This window comes from Oncorhynchus clarkii, chromosome 9 (genome assembly GCF_045791955.1).
Source record: "Oncorhynchus clarkii lewisi isolate Uvic-CL-2024 chromosome 9, UVic_Ocla_1.0, whole genome shotgun sequence".
NCBI classification, from domain to species: domain Eukaryota; kingdom Metazoa; phylum Chordata; class Actinopteri; order Salmoniformes; family Salmonidae; genus Oncorhynchus; species Oncorhynchus clarkii.
The window spans coordinates 33,011,944-33,032,569 of record NC_092155.1 but is presented as its reverse complement, the minus strand read 5'-3'; the positions used below and the strand labels follow the sequence as shown (position 1 = coordinate 33,032,569).

The 20,626-nt window shown below is 42.8% G+C and overlaps 1 protein-coding gene across 3 annotated transcripts; it reads left to right on the top strand.

Moving 5' to 3' along the window:
• The first annotated feature begins 1,100 nt into the window (after positions 1–1,100).
• LOC139416209 (inhibitor of growth protein 2-like) lies at positions 1,101–18,541 on the top strand. Of its 3 annotated transcripts, XM_071164610.1 has the most exons (4): positions 1,101–1,182; positions 1,916–1,976; positions 2,064–2,113; positions 17,026–18,515. In XM_071164610.1, exons 1-4 carry the CDS (start codon positions 1,158–1,160, stop codon positions 17,730–17,732), a joined length of 843 nt encoding a protein of 280 aa, XP_071020711.1. In that variant the 5' UTR covers positions 1,101–1,157; the 3' UTR covers positions 17,733–18,515. The 3 variants fall into 3 exon arrangements, with proteins under 3 accessions (XP_071020711.1, XP_071020712.1, XP_071020713.1); XM_071164611.1 differs by lacking the exons at positions 1,101–1,182; positions 1,916–1,976; positions 2,064–2,113 and adding an exon at positions 8,928–9,209 and having other exon boundaries at positions 17,026–18,541; XM_071164612.1 differs by lacking the exons at positions 1,101–1,182; positions 1,916–1,976; positions 2,064–2,113 and adding an exon at positions 10,445–10,575.
• The last annotated feature ends 2,085 nt before the right edge of the window (positions 18,542–20,626 follow it).

Here is a 20,626-nt window from a genome sequence, read left to right as displayed (position 1 = left end):
ACATCAGCCGATGTAAACAAGTGCTATACAGAAACCCAGCCTAAAACCCCAAACAGCAAGCAATTCAGATGTAGAATCACCGTGACTAATTTGGACATTTGGAAATATAACAGAACATAAAAGTTAACTCAATACAATTTATTTTAAAAATAACACTTTTTTTAATTACAAAAAGAAACACAATATTACTCTTAGCAATTAGAAATGACATATATTGTATATGGTTGTACAGTATATCAGTCAATGGGAAAAAAATACATGTTTCTTCTGGTTGATTAGTTAATATAAACTCAGCTAAAAAAGAAACTTCCTCTCACAGTCAACTGTGTTTATTTTTAGAAAACTTAACATGTGTAAATATTTGTATGAACATAACAAGATTCAACAACTGAGACATAAATTAAGCAAGTTCCACAGACATGTGACTAACAAAAATTGAATAATGTGTCCCTGGGGGGTCAAAATCAAAAGTCACAGTCAGTATCTGGTGTGGCCACCAGCTGCATTAAGTACTATCCAGCGACGGTGGGTTTGTGCCCATAGCGACGTTGTTGCCAGTGATGTCTGGTGAGGACATGCCTTACAACAGGCCTACAAGCCCTAAGTCCAGCCTCTCTCAGCCTATTGCTGAGCACTGCTGGAGGGATTGTGCGTTCCTGGTGTAACTCAGGCAGTTGTTGTTGCCATCCTGGTATCTGGTCAAATAGTTGATTTTAAACTATTAGAATATAGGCCAGTCAGCTCAGACACACCATAGGTCTAGTATTTGTGGGCCTGCAGTCTAAACTAAAACTTCGACCTTGTCGAGTCTGTTGTTTAAACTCCAACCAAATGTTTATTTTCCATGAATGCTAGTGTCTATTCTTTATGTTATATTTCTGTTGACACGGACCATTCTGGCAGCAACAGTAGACCACCTTGCAGCAGCCAGTGTGACAGAGATAGCAACGAGAGCAGCCTGTATCAGGACCTGTGAGAAGCCCTTGACTGCAGCGTGCAGTCCGGGCTCAATGTGGGCGGAATCAAACATAGGGGCTGGGCTCAATGTGGGTGGAGTCAAATGCGTTTAACCCGAACCTTTCCCGTCTCCTTCAAGGTCACCCAAGTTGAGGTAGTCGTCAAAGGTATCAACGTCAACAAATCTTAATCGAACCTACATGGATAAAAATATAAACCATGGAAGTAAGTGAGACTGTCATTATGCATAATGTACTTTGTAATATTCATGTTATTCCAGTGCAGTGGTATATTTTTATATGACCAACTACCGCACAGATGTTAGCATAGCGTTAATTAGCACCCATTTGCACGTGAGCTAGCTAATTGCTCACAATGAGGGAATCTTATTTGGACAAATTTGTCTACTTGAGCTGTAAGCCTAGGTTTAAATGTACAGTTTATGCAATCGATTTGATTGTTGATTTTCTGTGTTTCTTCAATGTATGCCTTGTTGTGTTTGGTTGACTCTAAATGTGTATCGTTGATGCCATTCCCTTAGTTACACATAGCGAGTCTACACAGCCTACACATAGTATATACAATAATGAAATCACCTGGTTCCAACATACATGGCAAGTCAAGAAAATACATTACAACTTGTCTATATTGCAAACTGAAGTTAAATAAGAAAAACTTCAAAACACATTTCCGAAGAAAGCATAACAGTCCTTTGTTTCTGGCCATTTTGAGCCTGTAATCGAACCATTGCTTTGAAAGATTTTTTGCATGTGAGTGCATTGATGTGAGAAATGGTGTGTTTGCAGTCAAAAAATACATTTTCTAGTCCAGCAACACCCATACATGTTGTGAAAAATACTTGGGCTAATTCAGTTCCAACTGTGTTCAAACCTGTTATGCACGCTGGAGTATAAAAAGCTGTTGAATTGTACTTTCTTTACTTACACTGTGTTCACAGAAACATTGCTCGGATCTTGTCCCCTGGACCTTGGAGGACTTTTGGTGTGGATGATGTTCAGGTTAGATATTAATTTAAATTATTCCACTGAACTGTACCATTTGATTGTCATTCCTTTATTGAAAATTGTACCTTGTTCACACCACAGGGCCTACAAAGCAAGGTTTCTCAAACAACTGGGAGGAGTTTGTTTTGAAGGTAAGATGCTGGCTATTCAGTATATTATATTTTTTCTGTTATAACATTTGAAAAGCTATTACTATTTCTGTGCTTGCAGCATGCAAAGCACACTATTGTTATTGCTCTTACTTTTTCTTGTCTATTATTCTTGACACTTTTTGGGACCTATTTCCTACCATTTTTACACTACATACACAATTCATACATCAAACTCCTGCAAAGCTGGATGCTGATGTGACATGCTGTGACTTCTTGGTGTCTTCTACATCCTGAAATATATTCCTAGAGGGGGCGTGGTATTATTATTATGATTTACTAGTATCATTATTGTTATCATAACTATCTAACTGAACAACCTACTCTTTCTTAACTTACAGTACGCTCTGATAATCAGACGCCTCACAAGTCCTCAACTGGCAGCTTCATGAAATAGTAACCGCAAAACACCAGTCTCAACATCAACAGTGAAGATGCGACTCCGGGATGCTGGCCTTCTAGGCAGAGTTGCAAAGTATAAAGCCATATCTCAGACTGGAGTTGCCTCTTCACTGTTGACGTTGAGACTGGTGTTTTGCGGGTACTATTTAATGAAGCTTTCAGTTGAGGACTTGTGAGGCGTCTGTTTATCAAACTAGACACTCTAATGTACTTGTCCTCTTGCTCAGTTGTGCACCGGGGCCTCCCACTCCTCTTTCTATTATGGTTGGAGCCAGTTTGCTCTGTTCTGTGAAGGGAGTAGTACACAGCGTTGTACGATATCTTCAGTTTCTTGGCAATTTCTCACATGGAATAGCCATTTCTCAGAATAAGAATAGACTGACACGTTTCAGAAACAGTCCTTTGTTTCTGGCCATTTTGAGCCTGTAATCGAACCAACAAATGCTGACTCTCCAGATACTCAACTAGTCTAAAGAAGGCCAGTTTTGTTGCTTCTTTAATCAGGACAACAGTTTTCAGCTGTGCTAATATAATTGCAAATGGGTTTTCTAATGATCAATTTGCCTTTTAAAATTATAAACTTGGATTAGCTAACACAACTTTCCATTGGAACACAGGAGTGATGGTTGCTGATAATGGGCCTCTATACGACTATGTAGATATTCCTTTAAAAATCAGCCGTTTCCAGCTACAATAGTCATTTACAACATTAACAACGTCTACACTGTATTTCTGATCAATTTTATGTTATTTTAATGGACAAAAAATATGCTTTTCTTTCAAAAACAAGGACATTTCTAAGTGACCCCAAACTTTTGAATGGTAGTGCACGTATGGTTCAAGCAAACCACCATAGTCCCTGTGCCTAAGAACACCAATGCAACCTGTCTAAATGACTACTTTCCTGTAGCAATCATATCTGTAGCCATGAAATACTTTAAAAGGCTGGTCATGGCTCACATCAACACCATCATCCCAGAAACCCTAGATCCACTCCAATTCACATGCCGCCCCAACAGATCCACAAATGACAAAATCTCAATTGCACTCCACACTGCACTTTCCCACCTGTACAAAAGGAACACCTACGTGAGAGTGCTGTTCATTGACTACATCAGCGTTCAACACCATTGTGCCTTCCAAGCTCATCACTAAGCTAGGGACCCTGGGACGGAACATCTCCCTCTGTAACTGGAACCTGGACTTCCTGACGGGCCACCCCAGGTGGTGAGGATAGGCAACAACACATCTGCCACACTGACATTAAACACGGGGCCCCTCAGGGGTGTGTGCTCAGTCACCTCTTGTACTTCCTCATCACTCACGATTACGTGGACGCGCACAACTCCAACATCATCATTAAGTTTGCCGATGGCATGACGTGGTAGAACTGATTAAAGACAACCTATAGGGAGGAGGTCAGAGACCTGGCAGTGTGGTGCCAGGACAATAACCTCTCTCTCAATGTGAGCAAGACAAAGGAACTTATCATGGACTACAGGAAACAGAGGGCTGAACACGCCCCCTTCACATTGACGGGTCTGTAGTAGAGCGGCACTAAGGACCTATCCTGTTCCAAACACAGTCGTGAAGAGGGCACGACAACACCTCTTCCCCCCAGGATGCTGAGAATATTTGCCATGGACCCACAAATCCTGAAAAAGTTATTCAGTTTAACCATTGAGAGCATCTTGAATTGCTGCATCATCCTTGGTATGGCAACTGCTCTGCATTTGACCGCAAGGTGCTACAGAGGGTAGTGCGCATGGCCAGTACATCACTGGGTTTGAACTCCCTGCCATCCAGGACCTCTATTCCAGGTGATGTCAGAGGAAGGCCCTGTCACATGAGTTGACGCTGGAGAGACGAAGCAGGCACGGGGAGTAAAACATTTCATATATAACGGACATGGAACGAGACAGGAACAGCGTCAGCAAACTAATACAAAGACAAAAAAACAATGCAGCAGCTGGGCACAGAGCAAGGGAACTGGCAAATATAGGGAAGGAAATAAACAGGTGATGAATGAGTCCAGGTGAGTCCAATATCTCTGATGCGCGTGACAAGGGAAGGCATGTGTGCGTGATGCAGGGCAACCTGGCACCCTTAAGCACCAGGGGGAGGGACCAACACCATTGTGCCTTCCAAGCTCATCACTAAGCTAAGGACCCTGGGACGGAACATCTCCCTCTGTAACTGGAACCTGGACTTCCTGACGGGCCACCCCAGGTGGTGAGGATAGGCAACAACACATCTGCCACACTGACATTAAACACAGGGCCCCTCAGGGGTGTGTGCTCAGAGCAGACATGGAGCAGACATGACAGGACCTCCCCCTCTTGGGGCGCCACCTGGCGTCCCATCTGGGCGAACTGGCCGAGACATGGGCGCTGGGCAAGCCAGTCGGGGTGTGGAAGCCCGACGAACCGGCAGGAGCGTGAGAGCCTGGCGAGCCGGCTGAAGCATGGGAGCCTGACGATCCAGCTGAGGCAAAGCACCTGGCGATCCCGCTGTAGAGAGGGAGCCCGATGATCCGGTGGAGCGTGATGTGGAATGGGAAGCCCCCGAGCCAACCGAGGCAAGGAAACCTCTCGAGCCAGCCAGGGCGTGGAAGCACGACAGGCTGTCTAGGCACCCCCGGTTCCATCGGCGGCGGAATCCACCCCAACGTCACCAACAAAACAAAAGACAAAAAAACTCCTGGACCGGCCAGGCGAACAAGAACTGACGATCTGGCTGAAGCCCGACGTGGGATGGGCGGCATCCGAGCCACCCGGGGCAAGGAAACCTCTCGAGCCAGCTAGGGCGTGGAAGCCCGACGAGCTGGCTAGGCACCCGTGGTTCCATCGGCGGCGACCCAGAGCCAATGTCAACATACCAACCGGAACGCCAGTACTCCACGATGCTTTGAATGTTGGCTGCTGTCACATGAGTTGACGCTGGAGAGACGAAGCAGGCACGGGGAGTAAAACATTTAATGCATTGCTAAAAAAAATGAAGTGAACACTTAAACAACGCAATGCAACTCCAAGTCAATCACACTTCTGTGAAATCAAACTGTCCACTTAGGAACAACACTGATTGCAATAAATTTCACATGCTGTTGTGCAAATGGAATAGACAACAGGTGAAAATTATAGGCAATTAGCAAGACACCCTCAATAAAGGAGTGGTTCTGCACGTGGTGACCACAGATCACTTCTCAGTTCCTATGCTTCCTGGCTGATGTTTTGGTCACTTTTGAATGCTGGCGGTGCTTTCACTCTAGTGGTAGCATGAGACGGAGTCTACAACCCACACAAGTGGCTCAGGTAGTGCAGCTCATCCAGGATGGCACATCAATGTGAGCTGTGGCAAGAAGGTTTGCTGTGTCTGTCAGAGTAGTGTCCAGAGCATGGAGGCGCTACCAGGAGACGTGGAGGAGGCCGTAGGAGGGCAACAACCCAGCAGCAGGACCGCTACCTCTGCCTTTGTGAAAGGAGGAGCAGGAGGAGCACAGCCAGAGCCCTGCAAAATGACATCCAGCAGGCCACAAATGTGCATGTGTCTGCTCAAACGGTCAGAAACAGACTCCATGAGGGTGGTATGAGGGCCCGACGTCCACAGGTGGGGGTTGTGCTTACAGCCCAACACCGTGCAGGACTTTTGGCATTTGCCAGAGAACACCAAGATTGGCAAATTCGCCACTGGCGCCCTGTGCTCTTCACAGATGAAAGCAGGTTCACACTGAGCACATGTGACAGACATGACAGAGTCTGGAGACGCCGTGGAGAACGTTCTGCTGCCTGCAACATCCTCCAGCATGACCAGTTTGGCGGTGGGTCAGTCATGGTGTGAGGTGGCATTTCTTTGGGGGCCGCACAACCCTCCATGTGCTCGCCAGAGGTAGTCTGACTGCCATTAGGTACCGAGATGAGATCCTCAGACCCCTTGTGAGACCATATGCTGGTGCGTTTGGCCCTGGGTTCCTCCTAATGCAAGACAATGCTAGACCTCATGTGGCTGGAGTGTGTCAGCAGTTCCTGCAAGAGGAAGGCTTTGATGCTATGGACTGGTCCGCCCGTTCCCCAGACCTGAATCCAATTGAGCACATCTGGGACATCATGTCTCGCTCCATCCACAAACGCCACGTTGCATCACAGACTGTCCAGGAGTTGGCGGATGCTATAGTCCAGGTCTGGGAGGAGATCCCTCAGGAGACCATCCGCCACCTCATCAGGAGCATGCCCAGGCGTTGTAGGGAGGTCATATAGGCACGTGGAGGCCACACACACACTACTGAGCCTCATTTTGACTTGTTTTAAGGACATTACATCAAAGTTGGATCAGCCTGTAATGTGGTTTTCCACTTTAATTTTGAGTGTGACTCCAAATCCAGACCTCCATGGGTTGATAAATTTGATTTACATTGATAATTTTTGTGTGATTTTGTTGTTCAGCACATTCAACTATGTAAATAAAAAAGTATTTAATAAGAATATTTCATTCATTCAGATCTAGGATGTGTTATTTTAGTGTTCCCTTTATTTTTTTGAGCAGTGTATATAACGGACATGGAACGAGACAGGAACAGTGTCAGCAAACTAATACAAAGACAAAAAACAATTAATGCAGCAACGGGGAACAGAGCAAGGGAGTTGACAAATATAGGGGAGGAAATAATCATGTGATGAATGACTTCAGGTGAGTCCAATTTCACTGATGCGCGTGACAAGGGAAGGCAGGTGTGCGTGATGCAGGGCTCCCTGGAGTCCTCAAGCGCCAGGGGGAGGGAAAAGCGGGAGCAGGCCCTAGAACATGGGTCTCCAACCTTGTTCCTGGAAAGCTACCCCTGTAGCTGTCACTCCAACTGTAACTAACCTGATTCAGCTTGTCAACCAGTTAACTGATAGAATCAGGTGCGCTCGATTAGGGTTGGAGTGAAATTCTACAGGACAGTAGCTCTCCAGGAACAGGGTTGAAGAGCCCTGCCCTAGAAATTTTCAAAGACTCTATCCACCCAAGTCATAGAGTGTTTTCTCTGCTACCGCACTGCAAGAGGTACCGGAGTGCCAAGTCTGTGAACAAAAGGCACCTGAACAGCTTCTACCCCCAAGCCATAAGACTGCTGAACAGTTAACCAAATGGCTACCCGGACAATTTATATTGACCCGATTTGATATTTATCTTAATTGTTTTGCACGGACTCCCTTGCACTGGCTCTATGCACACTCAATAGACTCTACCCACACACTCACGCATACTACAATGACACACTACATACGCTCACACACACACATGCATATTGACGCCACACACATTCACATACACTGCTGCCACTATGTTTATTATATATCCCGATTGCTTAGTCACTTTTACCCCTACCCACATGATCATACTGTATTACCTCAATTACCTCGTACCCCTGCACATTGACTCGGTACTGGTACTCATTGTATATAGTCTCGTTATTGTTTTTATTGTTTTACTATTTCCTTTTTTATTTAGCAAATATTTGTCTTACTTTTTAAATCTGCACTGTTGGTAATGGGCTCATAACTAAGCATTTCACGGTAAAGTCTACTACACCTGTTGTATTTGGCGCATGTGATCAATACAATTTTATTTTAATATGATTGCTTTTGGGGTTTCCTGCCAGACATTGAATATCTTGTTTTGAAAGATGTATTTTGTACTTTGTTGAAGCACCTTTGGCGATTACAGCCTCAAATATTCTTGGGTATGACGCTACAAGCTTGGCACACCTTTATTTGGGGAGTTTCTCCCATTCTTCTCTGCAGATCCTCTCAAGCTGTCAGGTTGGATGGGGAGCATCGCTGCACAGCTATTTTCAGGTCTCTCCAGAGATGTTCGATCAGGTTCAAGTCCGGGCTCTGGCTGCTCCACTCAAGGACATTCAGAGACTTGTCCCGAAGCCATTCCTGCATTGTCTTGGCTGTGTGCTTAGGGTTGTTGTCCTGTTGGAAGGTGAACCACCCCAGTCTGAGGTGCTGAGCGCTCAGGAGCAGGTTTTCATCAAGGATCCCTCTGTACTTTGCTCCATTCATCTTTTCCTCAATCCTGTCTAGTCTCCCAGTCCCTGCCACTGAAAAACATCTCCACAGCATGATGATGCCACCACCATGCTTTACCGTAGGGATGGTGCCAGGTTTCCTCCAGACTTGACACTTGGCACATCTGGAGTGAACAACTATTTTACCGGTCGACCAAAATAGTAGTACTTAATGGTTTACTTTCCCGGGAAAAGTTCATAAAAATAAAAGGTGGCCTTTATTTTATTCATAGCCAATCCAAACGCTGGAAATAAAAACGGCCAATCCCCCTGTCAAGTAAAATGCGAAAACGCTGTGCATTGCCATAAAAGGAATACACCGTGCTCATGCGCACTGTGTGCAGTTCTGTTTGAAGTGAACTGACCAGTGAGTATAGTATGCAACAATACTGGCGCAAGAAAACCATTAGAAACCATACTAAATGCATTATCTCAAATCTATTTACAAGTTTTCTTGATTGTCTCAATGCATCGGTGGAACAATGTTAGGTCATCACTATCCAAACGTGGAAAAGTCACAACTGGTCAGCTATGTGGAGGATTATTTGGAATGTGTTGAGTCCATGCCTTTGGATATACAAAGAAACGTCTCTCTGCTGCGAGAAATTGACTCAAAGTATCAAGGTATTGTTTTTCCTCTCGTTGTTTTAGTGCTTATATTTGCGAGTTTGACGATAAAATTACAAAACAGGGTGTGCTGGATTGACAAATTCCCGATCCACTTTAGCTAACGTTAATGTTCCACATACTAGCTAGCATTGAAAGCAAGTGTTTTGTGTGCTGAAATATAGATAGTTTAGTCTTTCGAGTACGATGTATGCCTTCAATTTGTTATCCTCAACATGTCCCGGTGTCAGGTCCGATTTGGCTTGATATAGCTACAGAGGATCAGCCATTTTGACAAGAGAGGTGTTGTGGCGTTTAACGGCTTTCTTTCGAGTTGGTAAACCTGTTATCTGCATTCGTTTTATGTTTATTTTACAAGGGATGTTTACTTATTGTTGATAGTGTTGCCTACTAGCAAATATACAATTCGTAGTATAACAGTAACGTTAACAGAAATAAAAAAATCCGCAATCCGCTATAACGCTGGTGATGAAAATGTGCCATGTACGAGAATTTTGGTAGTATTTGTGCCGCGTTCAAAACAACTAGGACTCGGCGATTTCCGAAACCGGTGCATTCACGACAACTGGGAATTTTTCTCGGACTGGGATTTTTCTTGAAGCATCACCCATCTCGCATCGGGCCACTTTCTAGAACACAGACTGGCTAAACCTGGCTATTTGTATTATTTCGCTCTAAAAATCGGATTAAAAACTTAACCACACTGCAAACCTTTTATGCCTATGGTAATCCCTGCCCACTAGTGCCATCACGAAGGTTGGGTTGGCAACAATAGCTAGCTACTTCCCTCGTTGTAATGTTAACAAAACTGTGGGAAAGCAGTGCTCGGCAGGTGGGTGTGGAGGACACTACTGTTGTCCCCACGCAAACTAGCAGCATCCTTCTTTGGTGTTTTTTTCGGCAGTTGGCATCCAATGTTGGTGCATTACTACCACCCACTGTGCTGGATTGTGGGCCAGAGACAGCGCTGGCAGCCTCAATGGCAGTGGGCGCGGCATGTAAGTAACCGCAGTGTGCAGATAGACGTTATTGCCTGTTCAGGCGGAAAGTTTTTTCACTTCTTGAATCGGGTATTAGAACAACCTGTGGTAACCTAGTTTACCCAATTGGCTAGCAGCAAAAACGTTACCCTTTTCAAACCTAATTTTCTTGTCTGCTTGTTTTAGTCAATGACAACTAGATTTAAGTACATGTTTTAAGATTTATTTTCAACATTGCTTGCTCCTGAGTGTTCTCACTACTTAGAAAAACATATTTTAGGGCTTCCCTCATCCCCCTTTTCACGTGAGTGCTAGCTAGCTTCTGACGTAACATTAAGCTAGCCAAGACAAGCAACAACACATGGATTATACAGCGACAAGTAGTGAGTGGCGTTAAACGGACTATACCAAACAAGTTACATGTATTGCCTGTGATTTAAATGTGATCCACACACATAGCTACATGTAGCCTCCTTGGATTCCCTACATTTCCCACTCTCCCATGCCGAATAGTCTGAAGCCACAGCACTCTTCTCGCTGGCTCTGTTTCCTTATGTGGGAGCATTGTGAATTGTAGGTCGGGATTTTTGCTATTGCACAACAAACACAGCAGCTTTTCGGCATGTTTTGTTATTTCTGTATAACTAAACATCGACAAAAGTTGTCTCTTTTACAGCAGGAGTCGATGTCAAATAATGTTGGTTTTCCCCAATTTGTGTGTGGTCGAGGGGAATTCCTTATTGCGTGAGTCGGTCGTTCAATAAAACGTCACAATACGGTGCCGAGCAATCGATTTGGCTGCTGTGGGGCAAGGAGATCCCCAGCTCCACTAAAACCATTGACAACTACGTGCCGTTTTCAAGGGATTGTTAAATCAGTAGTAGAAACAATAAAAATAAAAAATCTCCCCACACCTTGTTTGTTAAAAAGCTAAGGGATGGGGCTGGAGAAATGTAATCACTATCAAATTCATAGACGCTATGGATGCATGGATTGACCATCCCTGATATCACAATTATAGTTTTAACCATGTTTTTGAGGCTATAGTATTTGTTTACATTTTTATTTTGTTTACACACATTGGAGTAAAACAAGTTTATTTGTTGGGTTCTGATGAGCTTAGTTCAACTGTCGTTCCCTATGAGTCATTTTTAAGTTAGGGACTGTGTTATTTGTGATGAGGGATACCTGGAGAAAATCGGACTTCTGAAATAAAAATAGATGGCCTTCCCTAGAGTAAAATACATTTTTACCCGACCCTCCCAGAACGCTTGTAAAAAAGACAAGTGACCCTCCCATATACCCAAAATAATAACACAAAAATAGCAGAGAACATGCCTACCGTTTATCCTCACTCCTAGGACAGACCAGCCTTGGCAAAGAAGGTTGCAGTCGCTGACCACCGCGGACAATGGTAGGGGTGAAAAGATATTCATGTGTTTTTATTATGACTATCTTGTTTGCGTTCCAAGAATTTGCCTTTTTATAAAAGCATTTCATGCAATTCTACGTCGTTTTACGTGACTGGAGACAAGCAGAATATTTCAATACCACATCAGAGCATGACATTGAATGTGCACATGCTGCAGCCACAGAGACGTTTTGATTTCTATACATACTATTGTTAACAAGAGGTTAGAACTTTAGGACTGTCCCAAACTTAGACTATCAGCTGTAAAAGTTGAGCTCAACACAACCAGTCACATCTGAAGTATCTGATCATCAATGAAATCGAGAAAGCTATTTCCTTAACCTCTTACCTCTTATTTTGATACATACTTAAACATTCTCAAATCATTTTTGTCAATTTATATCAGTCTCTCCTCAGGAACAATATACACACTTATTTTCCTCAACAAAAATAAATTGACCAAACAAGAAAAAATAGAAAAGTAAATTAGAATAACTGCATATTTGCAATAAATTACCACTATTTGTAATGTAATTAAACCTGGGGAAAACGTCCATCCGTTTCATTCTATGCCCATGTTATGTTGGTCTCTTTCTTCTTCATCCTTGGGTGTTATCGTACAACAGACTATACCTTTTATTAAATTACTTATATCATTCCAATTTATCATTACAATGACATTATAAAACAAAAGAAACAAAAACGTTTAATTTAATATTCTGTAAATTCTGTCACCCTGTCTCAGGATTAGTTTCCAGAGCTTCCCTAGGCTTAGTAAATTTAAACAGTCCTATATCCAAATCATAACTAAACATTGTTTATAAATTGTCCAACCCAATATTCAGGATAAGTCCTTAGTGCTTACTTTAACTCAAATTTGACCTTATCTATTCAATACACATCATCCCTTTACTAATTAACATTTATACTAAACTTTTAGTACCAGTAATATCTATTTTCCAATACACCCTTTTGTCTCTGTTTTTCTGTCATGAGTGGCCTGGTAATAAAAGGTCAGTAACTCATTCCCCTTTAGTCTTTCTTCTCCCAGCACATATCATTCCCGCATGTCTATTTTAGATACAGTTCACAGGTCATCAGACACAGTTGTCCCTCACTATTCAGCCAGTAGGGTAGGTTTGAGTTTCACACACACTTGTGGTGATAATCTCTCCCATGCATTAAAGCATTCTGACGTCACCTTCCATGATAACTCCCTTATTCTACTGGCGATCTCTGACGAGTTACAGGTTATGTAGTTATCAACACAACCCTCGCAGAGACCCCCACTCCAATGAACCATTTGGAGTATCTGTCATCCTGTGTTAACATATATTTCCCTTTTATATGCAGAATGAACAAAGCACATTTCTGTATTTACCCAAAGACCATAACCCCAGGGAACTGATAATTTCTCCTATGAACCCATGTTAAATAAAAAAATAAGTGGTCTAGTCAATTTAATATTACAACTCATCATTTTCCCAAGGAAATAATAGAATTTCAAAGTGATTGTACACTTATCTGGAACTCCATTTATAGCCTTATCCAGATACTTTGACTTTTAAAGTGGCCGAATATCTCTTAACTGCTTTCCCCAGTACCGCAGTCTCCAATTACATTTTGACCAGAGAAAATTAAACCCCTTTTTTCTGGAAAAGAAATGTAAATTTTGTTAACATTCACAATGTTACCTTTTAATCAGCAAGCCAATAGTATTACTTATATATTGATTTTATTCTATAAGCGTCTTAGCAGTTTCAGAGAATAACGGTATTGAATGTCTAACACAATTAAAATCCCCTTTTACTTTTTGGTCATTCATAAGTTTTAGCCATGCCACAAAACGCATAGTTTCTTCCTGGATGGTTATCTGTCTCTTACCCTTAGAAATTGAAAACACCAATATGTTACATTTTGCTTTTCCTCCAACTAATTTTACCAAGGTGGTGATTTCTCATATGTTTATTTTCCGTCTTTTGACGCTAATAACAAATTATCCACGTATTTTATCACCACAAACTATTGTTTCAATGCAAAATGATACCACGTGGGACTATGAGTAAATCCCATCGGGACTTTACTAGAAGTCAGGTAAAATGTGATCTAATACGTCTTTCATCACATATAACTAATCTCTATGAACCACTCATTGATCGATCAGAGACTATACACCGCCAGGTGAAAATTCCATTCTTACTAACCTCAAAACGATTAGTTAAAATCAAATGTATTTATTTATATAGCCCTTCGTACATCAGCTGATATCTCAAAGTGCTGTACAGAAACCCAGCCTAAAACTCCAAACAGCAAGCAATGCAGGTGTTGAAGCATTAGTTGTTTCTCTTTTGAAAAAAGTGCAAACTCTTGTATAGCGGCATTTCCTGCTACCGCACTAAGTTCCAGTGTCATCTTACACTCATTTTCCCCATACTTGTTAGCTCCACACCTACATTAGATATTTTCTATAGCTCTGCTAACCACTCGCACGTCTGCAAGGGCGAGCAGAGTCATATCTGTCCCCATCGTAATGTATTTTCTGATGATAGAATGTTGACATCTGAATGCTGGTAAATTGAGCTTCTTATTATGGTTTTATGTAATTGTTCCAATTCCTAATTGTCTCCCTAAATTGTTTATTTTATTTATCCTGTTTACCGGGTAATGTTGTCCTCCATTATCCAGTTTGCTCGTTCATATTCAAGCCGAATTTGGTAGAATTCACGTGCGCTTCCTTCAGCGACTCCATGGCTTTATTAAATTCCGTTATCTCTGTATGCTGGGGAGAAACAGTCCTTTTGTTTCCTATGCCACTATAAAAAAAAATCCTAAACATTCCCATCGTATTATACACCTCGTGATATTTTTAATGTGTTCTAGACTTCTGTTTTGGTGTCTCTTATGCAGTTTTGTCACACTATTCTAGTCCGCCTAGATTTATTTGAACCACGTAGTATATTTTAATTTCTGTATATTTTTAAAATCTTTCTTCCTACTTCGCATCCGTTATATACTATCCGTGCCTTGTTTTAATACCTATTTTTAACACCTATTGTATTTATTTTTTTTACAATGGTCGTTTCACACATTATCACGTCAATGTTCTATCCTTATTTTTACCTTTTGCCCAATGTTTATCGATTTCGTTCCCTTTGTCTAGCGATAGTTAAGAGTGCCTCCCCTTAATTTATTACCCTGCCTCCCCTTAATTTATTACCCTGCCTGTCACAGAAAGACTCCGCCGTCCCTCTGGACCTCCTCTGGCACGACACACACAACCTGTTCTTCTTCCTTTCACCACAGAGAATTCTCATTAATGCATTTTATTTCCATTCATTCAGTTTCTTTATTTTTATTTGTTCACACACACCCTTCGTTTTACCTAAAACGATCTATAGTTTCTAAACTTAATTCACTTCCTCAACATAAGCCAGAAACTTTCTATAGGGTTTATTTTGCAGTTGAACCCAGCCAAATCGGGTCAGAATTCTTCTGCTCCCTATCTATTCACCTGAGCAGTCCCTCTCTCTTTTCTAGAGGCGGTAACCGTGAATACACCACCCAAGCAGACCCCTTTTCTAATCTCTTTTAAAGGGCGGTATTCGTGGACTTTCTAACTACTTATTTATGCAGAGCTCTATTCATAAGTAACCTGTCCATTCAGTCCTACTACTAACTTTATTGAAGCGGTATTACAGGAATTTTAAAACTACTTATTGATTTGTTTTGACCATATGATCAGGCAGCAGCAGCCCCACACTGGGCCAAGCAGCTCAGCCAGAGAGTGCGAACAGCCACACTAGTCAGCCCACACAAGGTCCCCAAATGAATGGCTCAACGAGAGGGGCAGTCTGAATCACACACTCGACACAAGTCGCCCGCTCAAGTTGATTGGGCTGTGTTTACGCACATCCCAAAACAGATCCTGAGACAGTCGAGCCCGGCCAAGCAAAATCAGACGGAACAACTCCCCCAATCAACCCAGACACATGGGTCCGTTCGAACGGTCCGACCAGAACGAGTGCAAGCCCCCTCCGCTAAAATGCCTGACTCCAGCAAGGTTCACAACCCCTATTCACTTAGTCCCTACACATGCGCACATACATTTACATTTAAAACAACCCCAAATTCACACATGCATGCAATTTATTGAATTCAAAAGTTCTTTAGCTTTTACTGGATTTTTAGGAAATTTAAAGAGAAGCCTACTCTCGCTGAGACAGGATCTCTGAAGCAATCTACACAAACATTTTAACTATTTAAGAACATGCTTACCTTTTTATAGTTAGGCGGCCGCCTTTGTTTGCAAGATTGTCCAAAGAAACCGTCATCAGCCCGGAACGTCACTCCGTGGTCCCTGTCTCTCCTGGCAAGCTCGCCAAGTTCTGTCATGGAGAATCGTTACAAAATATAACACTTACAAGAACTTGTGAATTCAATATAGGCGTTTAATACAAACATATCAGAAGCCTAGATGGTCTGCGGAACACACACTTTTCCAGAGCACTGGCTCTGTATTTATACACATACAACATATGAGTCCATCCCACATGCAAATTAAGTTACTTCCCTCAGTCCATCTGCCACCATTATATCCCAATCTGTGCATCCTGCTTGTTCACGCCCAATAACGCCCATATCTGCTTTCAGTTAAGTTATAATAGTGGCAGGACGTCTTCATGTCCCAAAAATAATACATGCCCATCTTATGCTATGGGCCCCTTATGTTTAGCTTGGTGTGTTCTTTGCTATGTCTGTCCTTATTAGGACTCGTAGACTGTGTCTCTTCTCTTCCTGTCCTAAAAATATATGTCCTATGTCCATAGTCTATCCGTTGGTCATTTGGCTGACCCCCCTCCTTTGTGTCCCTCTGACCTCGGTATGTCCAGCTGTCCTATGCACTCATGGCCTTGCTTTGGTTTCCTGTCCTATACAATAGACAATGCATTTTACCCTAAACATTTATGCATTTTATGGCTTTGACCTGTTATTTCTTGGTTTCCTGTTTTTACCAAAATGACAAATACACTTAGAGTGCATCTTCCTCTTGTGGTCTAATGTATACCTGTCTTTGCTCAATAGTGTCATATCTGTCTCTATATGTAACAATAACACTAGCTAGCTAGGACACTGGCACACATTTTCCAGCTCATTACTCATTTGTCAGATTGCTATTAGGTGATTTTCAGTGCTCCCAGAGTTTGCAGCAGCTATTTTAGACATGCATAAAATTGTGCTCACCAAATTTCTCATGCATTTTTCCCCTGTTCCTACCAGGGTCCTTAATGAGCACTTACATTTTCCCTGCCCTGACTGACAGTGTCAGATATTATTTAATCCCTCATGATTATTCTACTCAGTAACTAAAACAAATGCAGGAGACACCCATCCTAACTATTTTCTCATTCTGTGTGCTTTGCAGAGGTCCTGAAGGAGGTTGACGATGTCTATGAGCGTTACCAGGGCGAGCAGGATGCGGCTCAGCGTAAGAGGCTTCAGATTCAGCTGCAGCGGGCCCTCATCAGTAGCCAGGAGCTCGGCGACGAGAAGATCCATGTGGTTACCCAGATGACCGAGCTGGTAGAGAACCGCTCCCGCCAGATGGACTCCCTCTGCCTCCAGGAGCCCAGCGAGACCAGTGAGCGGGTCGTCACCGAGCGGCGCTCCAGTTCTGTCCAGGAGGCGGCGGTGTCCACCCCTGCTGAGCGTTCCTCGGCCCGCCGGCCGAGACGCCAGCGCAACAGTGAGAGCCGTGACTCCAACCACGCCTCGGGGAATGGAGCGGTGATGGACGACCCGGCGGATGAGCTGCCCCTGCAGCCGCGGGAGAAAAGGTCCAAGTCGGCCAAGAAGAAGAAGCGCAAGGCCAAGCAGGAGCGCGACGCCTCGCCCGTGGAGTTCACCATCGACCCCAACGAGCCCACCTACTGCCTGTGCGAGCAGGTGTCATACGGCGAGATGATCGGCTGCGATAACGACGCGTGCCCCATCGAGTGGTTCCACTTCTCCTGCGTGGGGCTCACCTACAAGCCCAAGGGGAAGTGGTTCTGTCCCAAGTGCAGAGGGGACAACGAAAAGACTATGGACAAAAACCTGGACAAGAACAAAAAGGACCGGAGGTCCAGGTAGTAGGTACAAGTCTTCCGTCCGTTGTCCCTTTCCTCTTGGAACATTGTTGAACTGAGGGTGGAGTTTATTGAAGTGATTCATTCAAGGGATGATGAAATGTCAAGTTCTGAGAGCAATCGGAACACTATTTCCATCAGCGCTTACTCTGAGTAAAAGACTTGACCAATACTGAACTGGTGCTGTTACAATACTGGCGACTCACACTGAAGCCTAAATGTTGTTTTGCGAAGTCCGATGTTGACTGTAAGGATCCTCAGCCTAAGCTGCCATCTTCTGTCTGTAATGTGTGTTACTTAACTTCCGTTCTAACAAGTGTATTGAGTAACTCGAGAAGCAAATTTTGGCTTACTAGCCCATTTGGAAATGTTGATTTGATATAATGTATCTGAATGAATGATGTCCTTTTTGTAAAAATGAATACATTATGTTTGGCCCATTTTCTTAATTATGTGTTTTTAAAATAAGTTTGTTCCAAATCGTGTCTCGATTCATGAATCACTGTACCAGACGGGGCTAAATAGATTGTGCAATGTTTTATTTTGTATGGCTGACAGAGGGGTAGTTTGCGCTGTTTCTGTGAGGTGTTCATCTGAGTTGGTATTTCAGGTCATTTTATGATTTCCCAACTGTCATTTCAATTGACCATCCACAGGTGCAGCACTCCAATTTGCTAAAAAGTGATGGTCTGTCGAATGGGATTTCATATTTGTGGAGACAGTCTACAGTCTATTACTTTTATCTGTTTCACTACACCCGCAATAACATCTGCTAAATAAGTGTATTCGACCAATAAAATGTAACTTGAAATATACATTTTACCTTCCATTCTTCTGCTTATTAGGTCATATTTTTAAACTGAAGTGTTTCAGTAAGTCAAGATATTTTCAAATACTCATAAATAACATGAGTATCACAGAGATAAAGTTCCCAAAAACGAACTACTCCTACATGCGTCTCTGACTGTCCTATTTGTGTTCATCCTCGCTACTACTGGACCCTCTGAACAAGTAGTCCTTCCTGGTTACTGTGGTGATCCCCTGTGATTGTGATGTCAGCCTGAGGGCAGGGCTGAGGCCCAGCAGTAGGGTCAGACACTGGACGTGGGTATCAGAGAAGAGGACAGACAGGATGTTGCAGGCCTCCAGGTCCTATAGCAGGGGTACCCAACCAGTCGATCGTGATCTACTGGTCGAGCACGCCAGTTTATTGAGATTATGCTTCTACTCAAATTTATCCACACAAACCAATGCCTATAATCTCTTTGTTTTAATGTTCAACAGTCTTCCATTAAAGCAATGTCTGAAGTCACGTGATTTACATAAAATATGACCAGTCCCTGCCCAGTTAGTGCGGTCAAATGCTGCCCGCCAACTCAAAGTTGAGTTCACGGTGATGCCAGGCAGGTAGCTAGCTAACTTGGTAGCCAGATTTGTTAAGTTCGGTCGACAATAGCAATGAGTGAAGGGAAGGATACAAAAAAAAAAAGGAATGGGAGGATAATTTTTTTTCATGTGTATGCCTCATCTACCATAATGGCATCGATATCCCAAAGAAAAGTAACATTTTAAAACCACACACAAAAGATTGTCCAGCATAGACTGAATTATGAAAAGTACAAGAACTAAAAAAATAAACTTTCAGCGCAGCAGTCAATTTTCACAAGGCCTGTGACCAAAGGGAAGGCGGCAACCATAGCATCTTATCCTGTGAATCTGGTTCTGCCCCTGAGAACAAGGCAGTTAACCCACTGTTCCTAGGCTGTCATTGAAAATAAGAATTTGTTCTTAACTGACTTGCCTAGTTAAATAAAGGTAAAATAAAATAAATTCCCTCCAGTTTGACGAGTCCACAGATATGGTAGATGTGGCACACTTATGCATTTTCATCAGAATGGTATTTGACATGAGTACAAAGGAGGAACAACTCGCCATTTTTTCACTGAAAGGACATACAAGGGGCGAAGATTTTTCCATCTTTTATGGAGTTTGCTAACAAATTCCAACTGCCCTTTTGTAAGCTTGTCTCCATTACTACCAATGGGGCACCCGCTGTGGTGGGTTCGTTACATTGTGCAAACGAGATTATTATTTCGTAATTCATCAGCAAGCTTTGTGCAGGAAGATGTTAAACATGAAAGAGCTGATGGATGTTGCGATGAAGATTGTGTGTTCTATTTGAGCAAGAAGCCTACAGCGGAGGCTATTTCGCGCTCACTTAGAAGAGACTGAAGCATAGCTGAGCCGATGTACATTATTAGGGAGATTCAGTGAGTCGTTGCCTGAAATCAAGGAGTTTCTCAAGGTCTCCAAACATGCAGAATATGCACAGCTAGAGGACATACAGTGGCTCTTGGATTTAGCTTTTTTCACTGACCTAACTTACATGCTTAAGGAATTTAATGTAGCGCTGCAAGGAAAAGGCAAACATGTAATCAACATGATTAAATGCAAACTACAGCTGCTCACAAGAAAGCTGCAACGTAAGGACCTGCACTTCTTTCAACACATGCATTCAGAACTTGAACACCAGGGCAAGGATACAGCACAGCTTGACAGTGCACGTTACGTGGAGCAAGTCCAGAGCGTCTTATCTGAGTTTGACATTAGTTTCCTTGAGTTTGCTTCACTTGAGCCTATTGCCACTTAGATGTGCTTTCCATTTGGCACAGACATAAAAGTGGAAGTCATTGCCTCCAAAATGGGATCCCTTTTTCAGTTGGACACAACTATAGCAGAGACTGAAATTCTCACCCTTAAAAATGAAATTCAGCTGAAATCCAAGGCAACCACTGAGATGAAGGAAGAATTCTGGGAGCTACTGCTAGAGGAGAAGTATCTCAACATTAGAAGATGTGCTCTCAACTTATCAACCTACCTCTGTGAGTCTGCATTTTC